This window comes from Phyllopteryx taeniolatus, chromosome 8 (assembly GCF_024500385.1).
Source record: "Phyllopteryx taeniolatus isolate TA_2022b chromosome 8, UOR_Ptae_1.2, whole genome shotgun sequence".
In the NCBI taxonomy this organism is placed as follows: domain Eukaryota; kingdom Metazoa; phylum Chordata; class Actinopteri; order Syngnathiformes; family Syngnathidae; genus Phyllopteryx; species Phyllopteryx taeniolatus.
The window spans coordinates 20,210,031-20,223,805 of record NC_084509.1 but is presented as its reverse complement, the minus strand read 5'-3'; the positions used below and the strand labels follow the sequence as shown (position 1 = coordinate 20,223,805).

General features: G+C 38.5%; 1 protein-coding gene across 1 annotated transcript in view; it reads left to right on the top strand.

The window, feature by feature from the left end:
- The window catches only part of LOC133482243 (chloride channel protein 2-like), a 122,515-nt gene that overhangs the window by 74,290 nt on the left and 34,450 nt on the right, over positions 1 to 13,775 (top strand). Inside the window, 2 exon segments of the mRNA XM_061782177.1 lie at positions 383 to 493; positions 4,423 to 4,636. Of these exon segments, the coding sequence (XP_061638161.1) occupies positions 383 to 493; positions 4,423 to 4,636 (325 nt within the window).

The following is a 13,775-nucleotide window of genomic DNA, read 5'->3' as shown; positions in this document are numbered from 1 at the left end:
AGTATTTATTCAGTGTACGTTTCAGATTAAATAAAAAATGTCAGTAACTTTGATTACCAGAGGAAAAATCAGTTGATTACATTCACAGTAAAGTACTGGACTGAAAAGGCAAGTTCAGAGTTCACCTTCAACACCACATACATCTTGTTGCATGATTGTAAAAGAGAACAGTCTTTTTGATTTGACATGCAACTTTTCAAAGATTACTTCAAAAGTGTAATGGGAAACCTATGCAGTACCAATGTAATCCCATCTATTCTTATTTGGAATGAACCAATGTCCATCTTCTGCTTAACTCTTGGCAAGAGCGGGAGAGTGTTGCCAAAGCACAAATACATGACAGGGGTTTTATTAATTGCGCCATTAAAATCTAATCATTTAGGGGCAGCATTTGGTCGTCTGGTGGGAGAAAGCATGGCAGCCTGGTTCCCAGATGGCATTAACACAGACGACACCATCTACCCCATTGGACCAGGAGGCTACGCTGTTGTTGGTAAGCAAAAACATGCTAACTTACTTGTATCAAGTGCTGCCCCACCTGCTTCTAAGGTATCCTGCATTCTTAATTTCCCAGAGGACCGTATAAAGTACTTTGTGTGTGTGTGTTTGTTTGTTTGTTTGTTTGTTTGTTTTGAAAACCCACAATCAATTTGACTTTATATTGACCAGAAAACATAATGGCAAGAGGTCTCGACACGACTAATGGCCCCCAACCTTTTTTGCACCACGCACCGGTTTCAAATAAAGCAATATTTTGATGACCAGCATCGAAGCAAATAAAAACACACTATTACAAATGCAACTTACGCTGACTGTAGTTGTTGTAATTATTGGGAGCCCATCTTGGGGTAATGCGAGACAATTACAACCAAAGTGTATTGCTTAAATCCAGTCTACTCCGTAATTTTGGTTGGCTCCCCGTCATTGCTGAAAATCATGGTTTACAAAGATAGTATGTTGGAAGTGGAAGCACTGTATTCAATGCTATTTTGGCAGTTTTAAGGGCTTCAGTTTCTCATTTGTGACCCTTTCTCCACATATGCAGAGTGGGCTTGGTGCTGTTAACTGGAAGTTGTAGGCTCTTTTTCTTCTGTCTCATCATTTGGCATTATCCCCTTTCCGAAGAAGCTCTCCATATACGTTTGTTGATGACAAAGTTTTGCTACATTGTGAGATTTTTTTTTTTCTTCATATCACGTGCAGACGAGCACTTTTAGAGGCACAGGCGGATGCACCTAATATTCAGAATAAAACTTAATTCAGACTGATGATTAATAAATATTTTTTTATTTTATTTTTTTGTTCAGTCTCTCAGTACCTAATGTACCGGTTCTCAGCCCGATGGTTGCGGACTGATGATCTAAACCACCAGGTTTTACAGCATTGCAGTTGAAACAGACATCTTTCAATTCTCTCTCAATCATAAACCACTGGATTGTTTTAATAGGAGTGTCATGGTCTGTAGTGTCCACAAGTAGCACATGATGCTGAAGGTCTTAGTTAAAATAATAAATTGGACTTTACTGATTAGATAATCCAAGCCATGAGAACTGGTTTGAAAACCCCATCGCAACATACAACGAGCAAAATACCCACGAGCATGATCTACTGTACAGCCATCTGCACTAGCCGGTTTGAAAGTGAAGGAACAAGCATGGAAGTTCTTTATCTAACTACACTGAATTGTTAGGAAGAAACAATAATAGTAATGAATAGACACCGCTAACAAGCCTGTTTAATGTTCCATTCTTATTGTAGCACAAACGTAAAAATTCAATCAACGGACATCGGTGTCTCTCACTCGTCTGATACATAAGCAGACTAGCATATTCCCAGTAACATTTTTACATGCGTCCACAGCGGAACTAAAGCCAAGCCCTTACAGATGAGCTACTGCCACCCCATATGTAGTTAATTTGATTGGATAAACCATAAGTGGCTGCAGATTGTGTTCGTTCTTTTTGATTATTCTGATGTTGTGGTGTACTACAACTAATGACTCAGGCCTTGACATTTTGATGAGCCTCTTGAATTCCACTGAGGAGCTTGTGGTGCATTCTAAATGTGAAGATGGGACGTAGTATCCATCCTAAAGTGGGAATTGGAAGCACCCAGGCAGCCTTAATTAAATTATGTGAGAGAACAATGAAACCTCCATCTCTGGAATCCATTTATTTTACTTGGTTTTCTACCCCTTCTCACTTTATTGTACTACTTTCCCACCTCCCCATCACCTCCAAGTATTCATCATTATTCATTCTTTCAACTGGTCTGATCTCTCTCTGATTCTTTCCATTTTCCAACCATTTTGCTGGTTGAGCAATGAAGTCTGTCTTAACTCTGTGCTTCTCCTGTCACTCAAATACAGATTTTTATATTGTTCTACACATAACTTTATTGGTCAAAAATGATTTGAAAGTATTGAAGTTCTCTTTTCACTGAAGTAGTTGAGAAGAATGAGTTCTGCCTTAATGAGAATATCAAAGTGAATTGTGCAGAAAGAAATAGCTTGAGAAAAAGAGAATGCTGGGTCTGGTCAAGGAAACTGATACTCTAAGTTAATGATACTCTAAGTTATTTCTTATTTCCAAATTTGCTGCATTGCCATTTTGAACAGTTTATCTATAATGCTACTTCTATACGTTACTTTCTACAGTTGGCAGGGGTCAGACTCAGATTATTCAATAACTAAGAAGATTTTTGGTAATGTCATTAATTAACGAAGAGCGGTATGAAATGACATTATCAATGATAGGGCAGAACAAGCAAAACAAAAGACGTGTGCCATCGTGAAAGCCGTGTATTTTTGCAACTTTGATTTTGGAATCATTTAGCGTACTTTCATTCTATTTATTTGTATTGTTCAATCTGGCAGTTGTTTTAAAGAATAGGCGGGAGGAACAAATGGCATGAGCAAACACAAACAGACTGTCATTTTGTGGAATATTTAGAGTTTTTTGTTTAATTTCACTTTATAAAACAATGGAAGGATGGATGGAAATTTGCAGCAAACAATAAAAATAGTCTGTCAATTTTTATAGAAGCCAGGAAAGTAATTGGTGTAAAGGCACTTTCTGTAACATAGATCATCTCCAGTTCTGCGGAAGGGTTGGTCAGTTTTGTCCACTCAGTAAACACTCTCTTCTGCCTTCCAAGAGTAAGACTACTGAATTTAAATTCTTTTTTCCATGTGCAATTAATGAAAACAACCTACACACATAATTTAACACCAATCTTGTGCCTGTGCCTGATATGTGTATTACTGGGAAATTGAGTGATCATGCTGCTTACAGATGAATTTAATTAAATGAAGACAATATTTTTAAATTCATTAATCTTTTATTTCTACGGACTTAGATCTTAGATGTTACTGTTCTTACTCTGGGATAGTTCTAAACATTAATTTTGTACAGTTTTGTGTGCTGCTTTGACGTACAGTATATACAGTATATACATTACATGTACACTAAATATACACTAAGTACAGTATATGCTTTGCTGCCGACTGGAGAACTTCCCCTTGAGGGACAATAATACTCAACTGAATTGAAACCTGCTGTGTCACAAAGTTCTTGAGTTAAAAGAATAAGTATAGACTGAAAAACACAATTGTCAATCATTATTAGAAGGCAGATGAAGTTGTGGCTATTTATTTTAGTAAATGATCCCACTCTCACAAGGCATATCAAGTTCTATTAATAAAATGGTTAAAGGTCCCGTATTTTGCCAAACTAACTTTTTCTAGTAGTTGGGATGTAATATTGTCTCTATGGTGCCTCAGTAAATGTGAAATATGAATTGGAATTGTCCACGGATTCCTGAGTTCTAGACATTTTTCTGCCAAGAGGCCTGAAATCAGGTCATTTGAATTTCTCGAGCTTATCTACGTCACTAGCGAAGATCTCCACCTACCGCTCCGCTCGCTCCTGAGCCAGCACTGTCAACATAACAAACACGTGTGCGCTCACAAGTGTGTCTTCTACACGGAGGCAACCAATATGAGGAAACGGGGCAGTCTTCGTCAAATATGGGCAAAGCAGATACAAAACTGGGTCAAACAGTTTTCTGGACACTCCTATGACAAAACCAATGTTTTTTTTTTTTTTATGAAATTAACACTTTTATACTAAGTCCATGTTAGAGACTTACCCTATGGATGTCTAAATAGCCAAAATATGGGACCTAAAGATTTTGGTTACCTCCGTTGTCTGGTGAAGCATAAAATTTGAAAGTGGGTGATCATTACAGTACAGTACAATATAGTATGTTGGGTTCTTCTCAGAGATATAAAAATGTCATCTAAGCCAGGCTGGGATGTCACCAACAACACCACCAATATGAACTAGATTGTCATTGCTGTATTTATATATTAACTACTGAACGTTCTTATGCTCAGTTCAATGTCTTGTTACCCTCTTGCAGGTGCAGCAGCATTGTCAGGAGCGGTCACCCATACAGTCTCCACTGCAGTGATTGTGTTCGAGCTGACTGGGCAGATCTCTCACATCCTGCCTGTAATGATAGCAGTGATTCTCGCCAACGCAGTGGCACAATCCCTGCAGCCCTCCCTCTACGACTCAATCATCCGGATCAAGAAGCTACCCTATCTCCCAGAGCTGGGATGGGGACACCATGAGTAAGTAAAGGCGGCATTTTTCTGGGGTTGAGGTTGTTAAAAAGCTCCCCAGTGGCAGAGCCATTGGGGTAGATGACATCCACCTGGAATGCAACATCACGTGGACATTGAAGACAGTGCCTCTGGATTGGCAGACTACGGTGGTAGTCCCCCCTTTTTAAGAAGAGGGACCGCAGGGTGTTTTCCTACTGCAGTTGGATCACACTCCTCAGTCTTCCTGGTAAGGTCTATTCGGGGTTTTAGAGGAAAGGGTCTGTCAGGAAGTCTAACCTCAGAATCAGCAGGAAACAAATGGTTTTTGTCCTGGCTGTGAAACAGTGGCCCAGCTATACACCCTCATCAGTGTCCTGGATGATGAATGGTTTGTAGATTTAAGACAGTGTTTGACCATGTCCGCCAGATAGTTCAGTGGAGGGTGCTCAGGGAATATGGGGTATTGGACCCCTGATTCGAGGTGTCTGCAGTAATGTGGATGCTGTATCGGTCTGTCAAAGAAGGAGCTATGCCTAAAGACGAAGCTCTCCATTGACCAGTCGATCTATGTTCACACCGCCTCCTCTGGTCACAAGCTGTGGATCAGAACTGAAAGAACAATATCATGGGTACAGGCGGCTGAAACGAGAAGCTGTCATGGCTGCTGGAGAGAGTGTCTCACGGCTGGCCTGAGAACCCTGGAAGAGAAGGATGAAGTCACTGGGGAGGGAGGGAAAAGTCTTGGCTTCCTTGCTGCCACCGTGACCCGACCCCAGATAAGCGGAAGATGGCTAGATAGATAATTGGAGACTCTAAATGAACTTCAATTGTTGTTTGTTTGTACAGGATGTGTTCTCTGTAATGCACTCATCATCAGTTCAGGGTGTACACCACCTCACACCTAAGTCAACTGGGTTAAGTTCCAGCTCACTGGTGACCATGAGCAGAAAAAGCAGTACAAATTGGAAGGAACTGCTCAGGTAGGCGTACTGATGTTGCTGTTGCTTGATAAACTGAATGAAAAGTAGGGCTCCATCTTTCATACTGAATCTGACCAGATTCTCTTAGGAATGTGTTAGTCTATATCATACAAGGCCTTGTGATTGACTGGTGTCGAGTGTAGCCCGCAACTTCCTCTAAATAACCTGGAATAGGCTCTAGCTTCCCCATGACATGGAATAGGATAAGTATAGAAAATGGATGGATGGATGACATAATTTGTGTACCAATTTTAACTGATGTTGGTAGCTGGCTTTTACAGTGTCACTCTTTCTGTCAACTGAAGCTGAATGAAATGTGCTTTATGAGAAGGTGCAGTTTGTTTAGAGGTGCTTGACTCAATAGCTCAGTGTTGCATTGCTTTTAATTGCCTTTACTCCCATTAATAATTTATAGCAACCAAACAATACTGAATAGGACTGCCAGCTGCTGGGTGTTCTTTTAGCTCAATGAGACCGCACACAATGCACTTTCTCTTAATTGTCTGGAACCGTTTATTGTTATGAATGTTTCCAAATCATTAGGCAACAATGATAGCTTGGATCCATCATTTACAAATTGAGAGTAATGAGATTTTTTTTTATTATTCCATCCTCCATCTTTTCATCATTGTGTGTGGCCTTCCCCTGAGGAGGCTCCTACTAGCCTCCTGCTCGAATACCTCAATTGCTTCATCTGCACCTCAGTTGAACCCCACAATCCATCTCTTCTCTAGGCATTCCTCTCACTCCTCAGTTTTCTTCTCCCCTATATCTCCTTATTATACTTTATTGTGTGAGCACATGGGCTATCAATATGTCCAATGTCTTCATTAGATTTTTAATCTAGGAGCACAATTAATCTATTTAAAGGCGCCCACACACACTCACACACACACGCGCGCACTTGCATGATCATACTGACTGATTGTAAAACACAGAAAGCAGTTTAGATAATGATCTTTTACGGTGGAACATTCATAGTTAAAAAACAATCCGTTCCGTGATACTTGTTGACAGCTCATAAAATCTTTAAATGTAAAGGCAAGTGTAATTATATTAATTATGGTTTACATAAAAATACACATCATTCAGGTTTTATGATGTCAACCTTATTGTATATACTATACATAATGTAAAATGTTATACACATTTTTCTAACCACCTTGGACCCCTAACTGGCATAATACTGGAAATTGTTCTCCAAGATAATACAAAGAAAGACTAAGTGTCCCTTTCTTATTACTTTTTTTTATGAAACAGTGTTCTTATATCCTCCATTAGAGATGCAGCAATTAATCCGATCAATTATCAAATTAACAACGAATTTGATAATTAATTGTTTAGAGCCATTGTTTAACTTAAAATTGTCCAAATCCTCTGTTATCAGCCTCTCAACAGTAAATATTCACTGATTTCTATACTCCTCCATGAAAGCAGACTGATTATATTTGTGTTTAGTTAAAATAAGACATTTGTAAACATCTTCTTTAATTTTGGAAAACAATGACTAACATTTCAAATACATGCAATAGTTCTGACACGTTCACAAATGCATAAATTCATCCATCCATCCATCAATTTTCCAAGCCGCTTATCCTCACAAGGGTCGCGGGCGTGCTGGAGCCTATCCCAGTTATCTTCGGGCAGGAGGTGGGGTACACCCTAAACTGGTTGCCAGCCAATCGCAGGGCACACATAAACAAAAAAACATTCGCACTCACATTCACACCTACGGGCAATTTAGCGTCTTCAATTAACCTACCATGCATGTTTTTGGGATGAGGGAGGAAACCGGAGTGCCCAGAGAAAACCCACACCGGCACGGGGAGAACATGCAAACTCCACACAGGTGGGGCCGGCGATTGAACCCCAGTCCTCAGAACTGTGAGACAGACGCTCTAACCAGTCGTTCACCGTGCCGCCTGCATAAATTAATATCTCAGAAATAACTATTTATTTTTATGTCTGCTATTGTGTGACTGCAACATGGTTGCCCTCATCCTGGAACTTCAGCTCACAGATCCCTCTGGTGTATCGCAATAACATAATGAGACTCGCTCCAGTGGCATTAACGCTAAAGAGAGCTTGAGTGACAAAGACGAACTGTTTGTTTATTAAAAAAAAAAATAATAATTAAAAAAAAAAAAAAAAAAAAAGAGCTCTGAAGACATTAATATGCATGTTTGTTAGTTTCCGTAGAAAAGGGGTCTATTAAGCAATCGAAAAAATCCTATATATCCAAAAATGTAATTGGCATCTTCAGAACACATGTTGCAAATCATGAACTTCCTTTGTGACACCTTACAGTGCAGACATTTTGGTATTATAAGTTTTAGAATATTTTTCTCTGAGAAACAATTATGAACTTTTACGATGTACTATTTTAACTTTTACTATATACTATTTCTGCTTATCATAGCTTTACTCACCAGAAGCAGTTGGTAGCCAATTGCAATATATGGGTGTAATAGTGTTCTTAGCTTGATTCATAAAGGGTATTTTATTTTATTTATTTTTTTCTCCGCTTTTGGATGCCCTCCCACCTATGAGTTTGTTGCAGCAAAAATAGAAATTGTTCTTCATAGACAAGTGGAAGTGTTATGGAACACTAACTCGCTATGAAGTGATCGACCGTGTGTAATGAGGCAACGACGTCACCAAGTTCTGAGCAAAGCTGTTGGGAATGTACCATTTCGTATTCTGTGGAAACCGATTCACTTTCATTGAGATTCAAATGGCATAAAGAGAAAACAAAATAATTTAACAAAACTGAAAACCTATACTGTAAAACCTATGAAAAAAGTGACATATTTTTAGGGAAATCAGTTCGTAGTTTTTATTTATTACCAACCTAACTAACTAAGAGAGTTTTGTAAGATAGAGAGACTTAGGCCTGGTACACACACAAGTATTATTCAAATGTTAAAAGATGTTTTATCTGCTACAGACCCCACACATGAAGATAAAAAAAAATTGGGCATTTAACAGTTTTTGTTTGTATTGTGTGTGGTGTGCTCCGATAATAATAATAATAATACTTCCTGACGTCTTGGAAACCCACTTTAATACATTAAAACAATATCGGGTAAGACATGTTTGTTTTTATTTATGGTCGTTACATTGTTCCTGAGTCAGGGAGCTTCTTGATTGGACATTGAACATTATGTTCCACATCAGAAATCACAGCGTCATGACTCGTCTTTCCCCACACACATAAAGATTTTTGGTCCTGAATATTGAACATGTTCAATATTTAAGATTGCCGGCCACGGCCCATTTCAGAAACTATTACTGGGACAAATCCACTCATAACACACATCAGACCGAAGATTAATCTTATAGGATAATCTTTTAAGACATTACATAGTCTGGTGTTTGACGTCCTTGGTTGGTAAGGGCAAAAATCTTGAGGAAAAAAAACAACCTGATTGTCTTTGTGTATACCGGACCTTTGAGCAAAAGACAAAAAGGCTATCCTGGGTACAGTATATGGAAGTGCGATAGAGGAAATGAAAGACTGTAGTTCGTGCGGCGTCCTCCAAGCTGAATGTATTTTTCATTCAAACTGGAAAATATCCACCTCACCCCCACGCAGCTACCCGCCCACACACACTGGAACACTTGTGTAACGGCAGGCTGTGTGATGCGCTCATCTCACGGGATCACAGTGATGCGATGACTTTTTTTTTCTGAATTTTTCTGTGATGTTTTTGTATATATGTATACAGGTATGTGCCAAACAAAATTAGAGTATTGAAGGAAAGTCCATTTATTTCCATAATTTGTTTCAAAAAAGTGATACTTGTATGTCATATTAGTTCAGCACACACATGGGGAAGACTGCTGTCTTGACAGTTATGCAGAAAACCATCATTGACACCCTCCATAAGGAGAAAAGGTCTCAAAAAGAAGTTGCAAAAGAAGCTGGATGCTCACAGAGTGCTCTATCAAAGTACATTAACAGAGTGTTAAGAAGAAGGGGGAAATGTGGCCGGAAAAGGTGCACAAGTGACAAGGATGACCGCAGAGAGGATTGAGAGGATTGTCAAGCAACAGTGATTCAGAAATCTGGGGGAGCTTCATAAGAAGTGGACTCAGGCTGGTGTCAGTGCATCAACAACCACCATATACAGACGTCTGCATGACATAAGCTACAGCTGTAGAATTCCATGTGTCAAGTCACTCCTGAACCAAAAACAACGTCAGAAGCGTCTGTGCTGGGCTAAGGAGAAAAAGTACTGGTCTGTTGCCCAGTGGTCCCAAGTCCTCCTTTCAGATGAAAGTAAATGCTGCATTTCATTTGGAAATCAAGGTCCCAGCGTCTGATGGAAAACTGAAGCACAAAACTTAAGCTGCTTGAAGTCCAGTGTGAAGTTTCTACAGTAAGTAATGGTTTGGGGAGCCATGTCATTTGCTGGTGTGGGTCCATTGTCTTTTTTCAAGTCCACAGTCAACACAGCTGTCTACCAGAAACTTTTAGAGCACTTCATGCTTCCCGCTGCCGACAAGCTTTTTGGAGACAAAGATTTTATTTTCAAGCAGGATTTGGCACGTGCCCACAAAGCTAAAACTACCAATACCTGGTTTAATAGCCATGGAGTAACAGTACTTGATTGGTCAGCAAACTCACCTGACTTGAACCCCATTGAAAATTTATCGTGTATTGTCAAGAGGAAGATAAGGGAACAGAAACCCCGAAATGCAGATGAGCTGCAGGCCAATATCAAAGTAACTTGGGCTACAATAACACCTGAACTGTGCCAAATGCTAATCACCTCCATGCCGCCTTGATGCTGTAATTAATGCAAAAGGAGACCCAACAAAGTACTGAGGGCATATTTCTTTAATACACTTTTCAGAAGGCCAACATTTCTGTTTAAGATCCTTTTTTGTTGGTCACATGAAATATTCTAATCTTGTGAAATACTGGGTTTGTTTATTTGTATTTTTTGTCTTTCTACCATAATCATGAAAATTGAAATAAATAAAGGCTTGAAATATTTCACAATTTGTGTGGTGCACTAATATAACATACACATTTCACTTTTTAAAATTATTTAAATAAATGGACTTTCCCTCAATATTCTCATTTTTTTGGCACATATCTATAGTGGTATAATGCAAATATGCATATATATTTTAACACCTGATATTAAATTATCCAAACACTTGAGTTCTCCCTTTCAGAGTTAGAGGGACATTTTAGAAACGCATGGGAACAGTTGGATAATGCCAATCTGCATGCATGTGTGTGCATCTATGTGGATGTGAGTGTGTTATCTGTCACTGTCACTGTTATTGTGCAGTGTTAGGTTGGTGAATTGTCCATGGTTTTTGCTACATTATATCACTTTCACTTTGGTGAATTAAAAAGACCCTTTTCCACTTTTTTACACACACACACAGCCTTGATTCTAACCTTGTAAATCTGTTACAGCTCATTCAGATCTTTAAGCTGAATCTTACATAATAACTGATCAAGCATGAGTTGCCCAAAGGCAGCTTCAAGGCTTCAATTAAAAGAAAGCCAATCAGATTTCATCAGCTTCCACTTTTATCCCCAAGGAAAATTGCCTTGGCTGTTGATGTAGTCAACTCAGAGGAATTGTAGTTTTCTCTCTGTTCCACTACAATTTCAAAACGTCTGACTGACAGGAGAATGCATTCTTCAAAAGTGGTGTTTTATACTTTTTCCATATCATTTATCACACATTTAAAAGTAAAAGAAAATACTTTACATGTAAATTAACCTGTCAGGCAAACGTTTGGACACACTTTATTAAAGAGCGTGAATAGTCAATAGTCATATCAATTTAACTGCAAAGACCAACCCCATGCCCATATTGGACTATAAGAGCTGTTTCTGTCTAATGTGACGAGCTCAGCTCATGTTATCGTTTAATAAGTTGTTGTTTTTCTTGTGTCACTGTGGTTGGTGTGTGTTGTGGTTTTGTCTGTGTCATCCTATTTGTCAGCCGTCTCCTGTTTTATTTAATTTTTTCTCACAGTGTTAACTCTAGCTAAGGTAGGAGGGAGGACTCCGCCACTGTGACATTACTGTTCTATTTTAATAAAATACAACAGGTTTGTAAAACAACTTTACAAACCCAATTCCAATGAAGTTGAGACACTAAAACAGAATACAAAGATTTTCAAATCCTCTCCTTTCCTATATTGAATTGAATACACTACAAAGACAAGATATTTAATGTTCAAACTGATAACCATTATTGTTTTTTTTTGTTTTTGTTTTTTAAATATCCTCTCATTTTGAATTTGATGCTTGCAACAAGTTCCAAAAAAGCTGGGACAGGGGCAACAAAAGACTGGGAAAATTGAGGATTCCTAAAAACAAAGCTGTTTGGAACATTCCAAAGGTGAGCAGATTAATTGGAAACAGGTGAGTGTCATGATTGGGTATAAAAGGAGCATCCCCAAATGACTCAGTTGTTTATAGGCAAGGATGGGGTGAGGTTCACCACTTTGTGAACAACTGCATGAACAGATAGTCCAACAGTTTAAGAACAATGTCTTTCAATATACAATTGCAATAAATTTTGAGATTTCATCATATATGGTCCATTGTGTCATCAAAAGATTCTGAGAATCTGGAGAAATCTCCACATGTAAGCGGCAAGGCCCAGCATTAAAAACTGGCATTGTATAAAGGACATTGCAGCATAGGCTCAGGAATACTTCAGAAAACCACTGTCAGTTAACACAATTAGTCGCTACATCTAGTGCAAAGAAAAAGCCATATATATATATATATATATATATATATCAACAACACCCAGAACTGCCGCCAGCTTCTGTGGGCCCGAGCTCATCTCAGATGGACTGACACAAAGTCGGAAGGTGTGCTGTGATCTGACAAATCCGCACTTCAAAATGTTTTGGGAAATCATGGAAATCGTGTCCTCTGGGCCAAAGAAGCAAAGGACCATCTGGATTGTTATCAGGGCAAAGTTCAAAAGCCAGCATGTGTGATGGTATGGGGGTGTGTTAGTGTCCATGGCATGGCTAAATTCCTCATCTTAGAAGGCACCATTAATGCTGAAAGGTACATACAGGTTTTGGAGCAATATATGCTGCCATCCAAGCAGCCTTTTGTCTTTTCCAGGGACTTCATTGAAATTGGGGTTTGTAGTTAAGGTCTGCACAGTACTGAATGCTGTTGTCTTGTTTTTTTGTTTTGTTTGTTTTTGTTTTCACTACTGATCTAAAGTTAGCTAGTTACAGTGGATAATTGTCTACACACCCCTGTTGAAATGTCCGTTTTTTGTGATACAAAAAATAAAAATAAAAATCTGACCAAGATAAATAACTTCCCCACTTTTTTCACCATTAATGTGACTTATAACCTGTACAGCTCAATACATTTTTAAAGCTTTTCAAGAGGTGAAGTAAAAATAAACAACTGACATGAAGTGGTTGCACAAGTAGGCTTACCTATAAAATCAAAATGAGTGAATATTTGCAAGAGAATCAGTCAATAACTTTCATCAGTTCGAACATTATGTTATCTTTGGAGCGCATTCAATTGAATATAGGTTGAAAAGGATTTGCAAGTCATTGTATTCTTATTTTATTTACATTTTATACAACGTCCCAACTTCATTGAAATTGGGGTTTGTAGTTTAGGTCTGCACAGTACTGAATGTTGTTGTTTTTTACTATTGATCTAAAGTAACTTAATTAGTTAGGTAGTTACACACCCCTGTTGAAATGGAAGATTTTTTTATATAAAAAAAAAAATCAGACCAAGATAAATCATTTCACAACTTCTTTCACCATTAATTTGACTTATAACCTGTACAACGCAATAAAAAATATTTTAAAGCTTTTCAAGAGGTGGAGTAAATAGAACCAACTGAGATACATTGCTTGCACAAGTAGGTCTACCTGTAAGTGTGCACACCCTCTTCTAACCTGAAGGTTAGAACTGTTTGTAATTAGGACTGTTTGTAATTGTTCATAATTCTCTCCTCCCTGACTAATGCCCCTGTTCCAGCTGAAGAAAAAAAATTCCCAAAGAATGACGTTGCCACCACCATGCTTCAATGGGGGTATGGTTTTCTTTTGGTGATGAGCGGTGTTCTTTGTGCACATATCTTTTGGAATTATGGCCAAAATGTTTAACCTTCCTTTTTTTGTTTGGGATATTTCAAGTGTTGTTTTAAAAA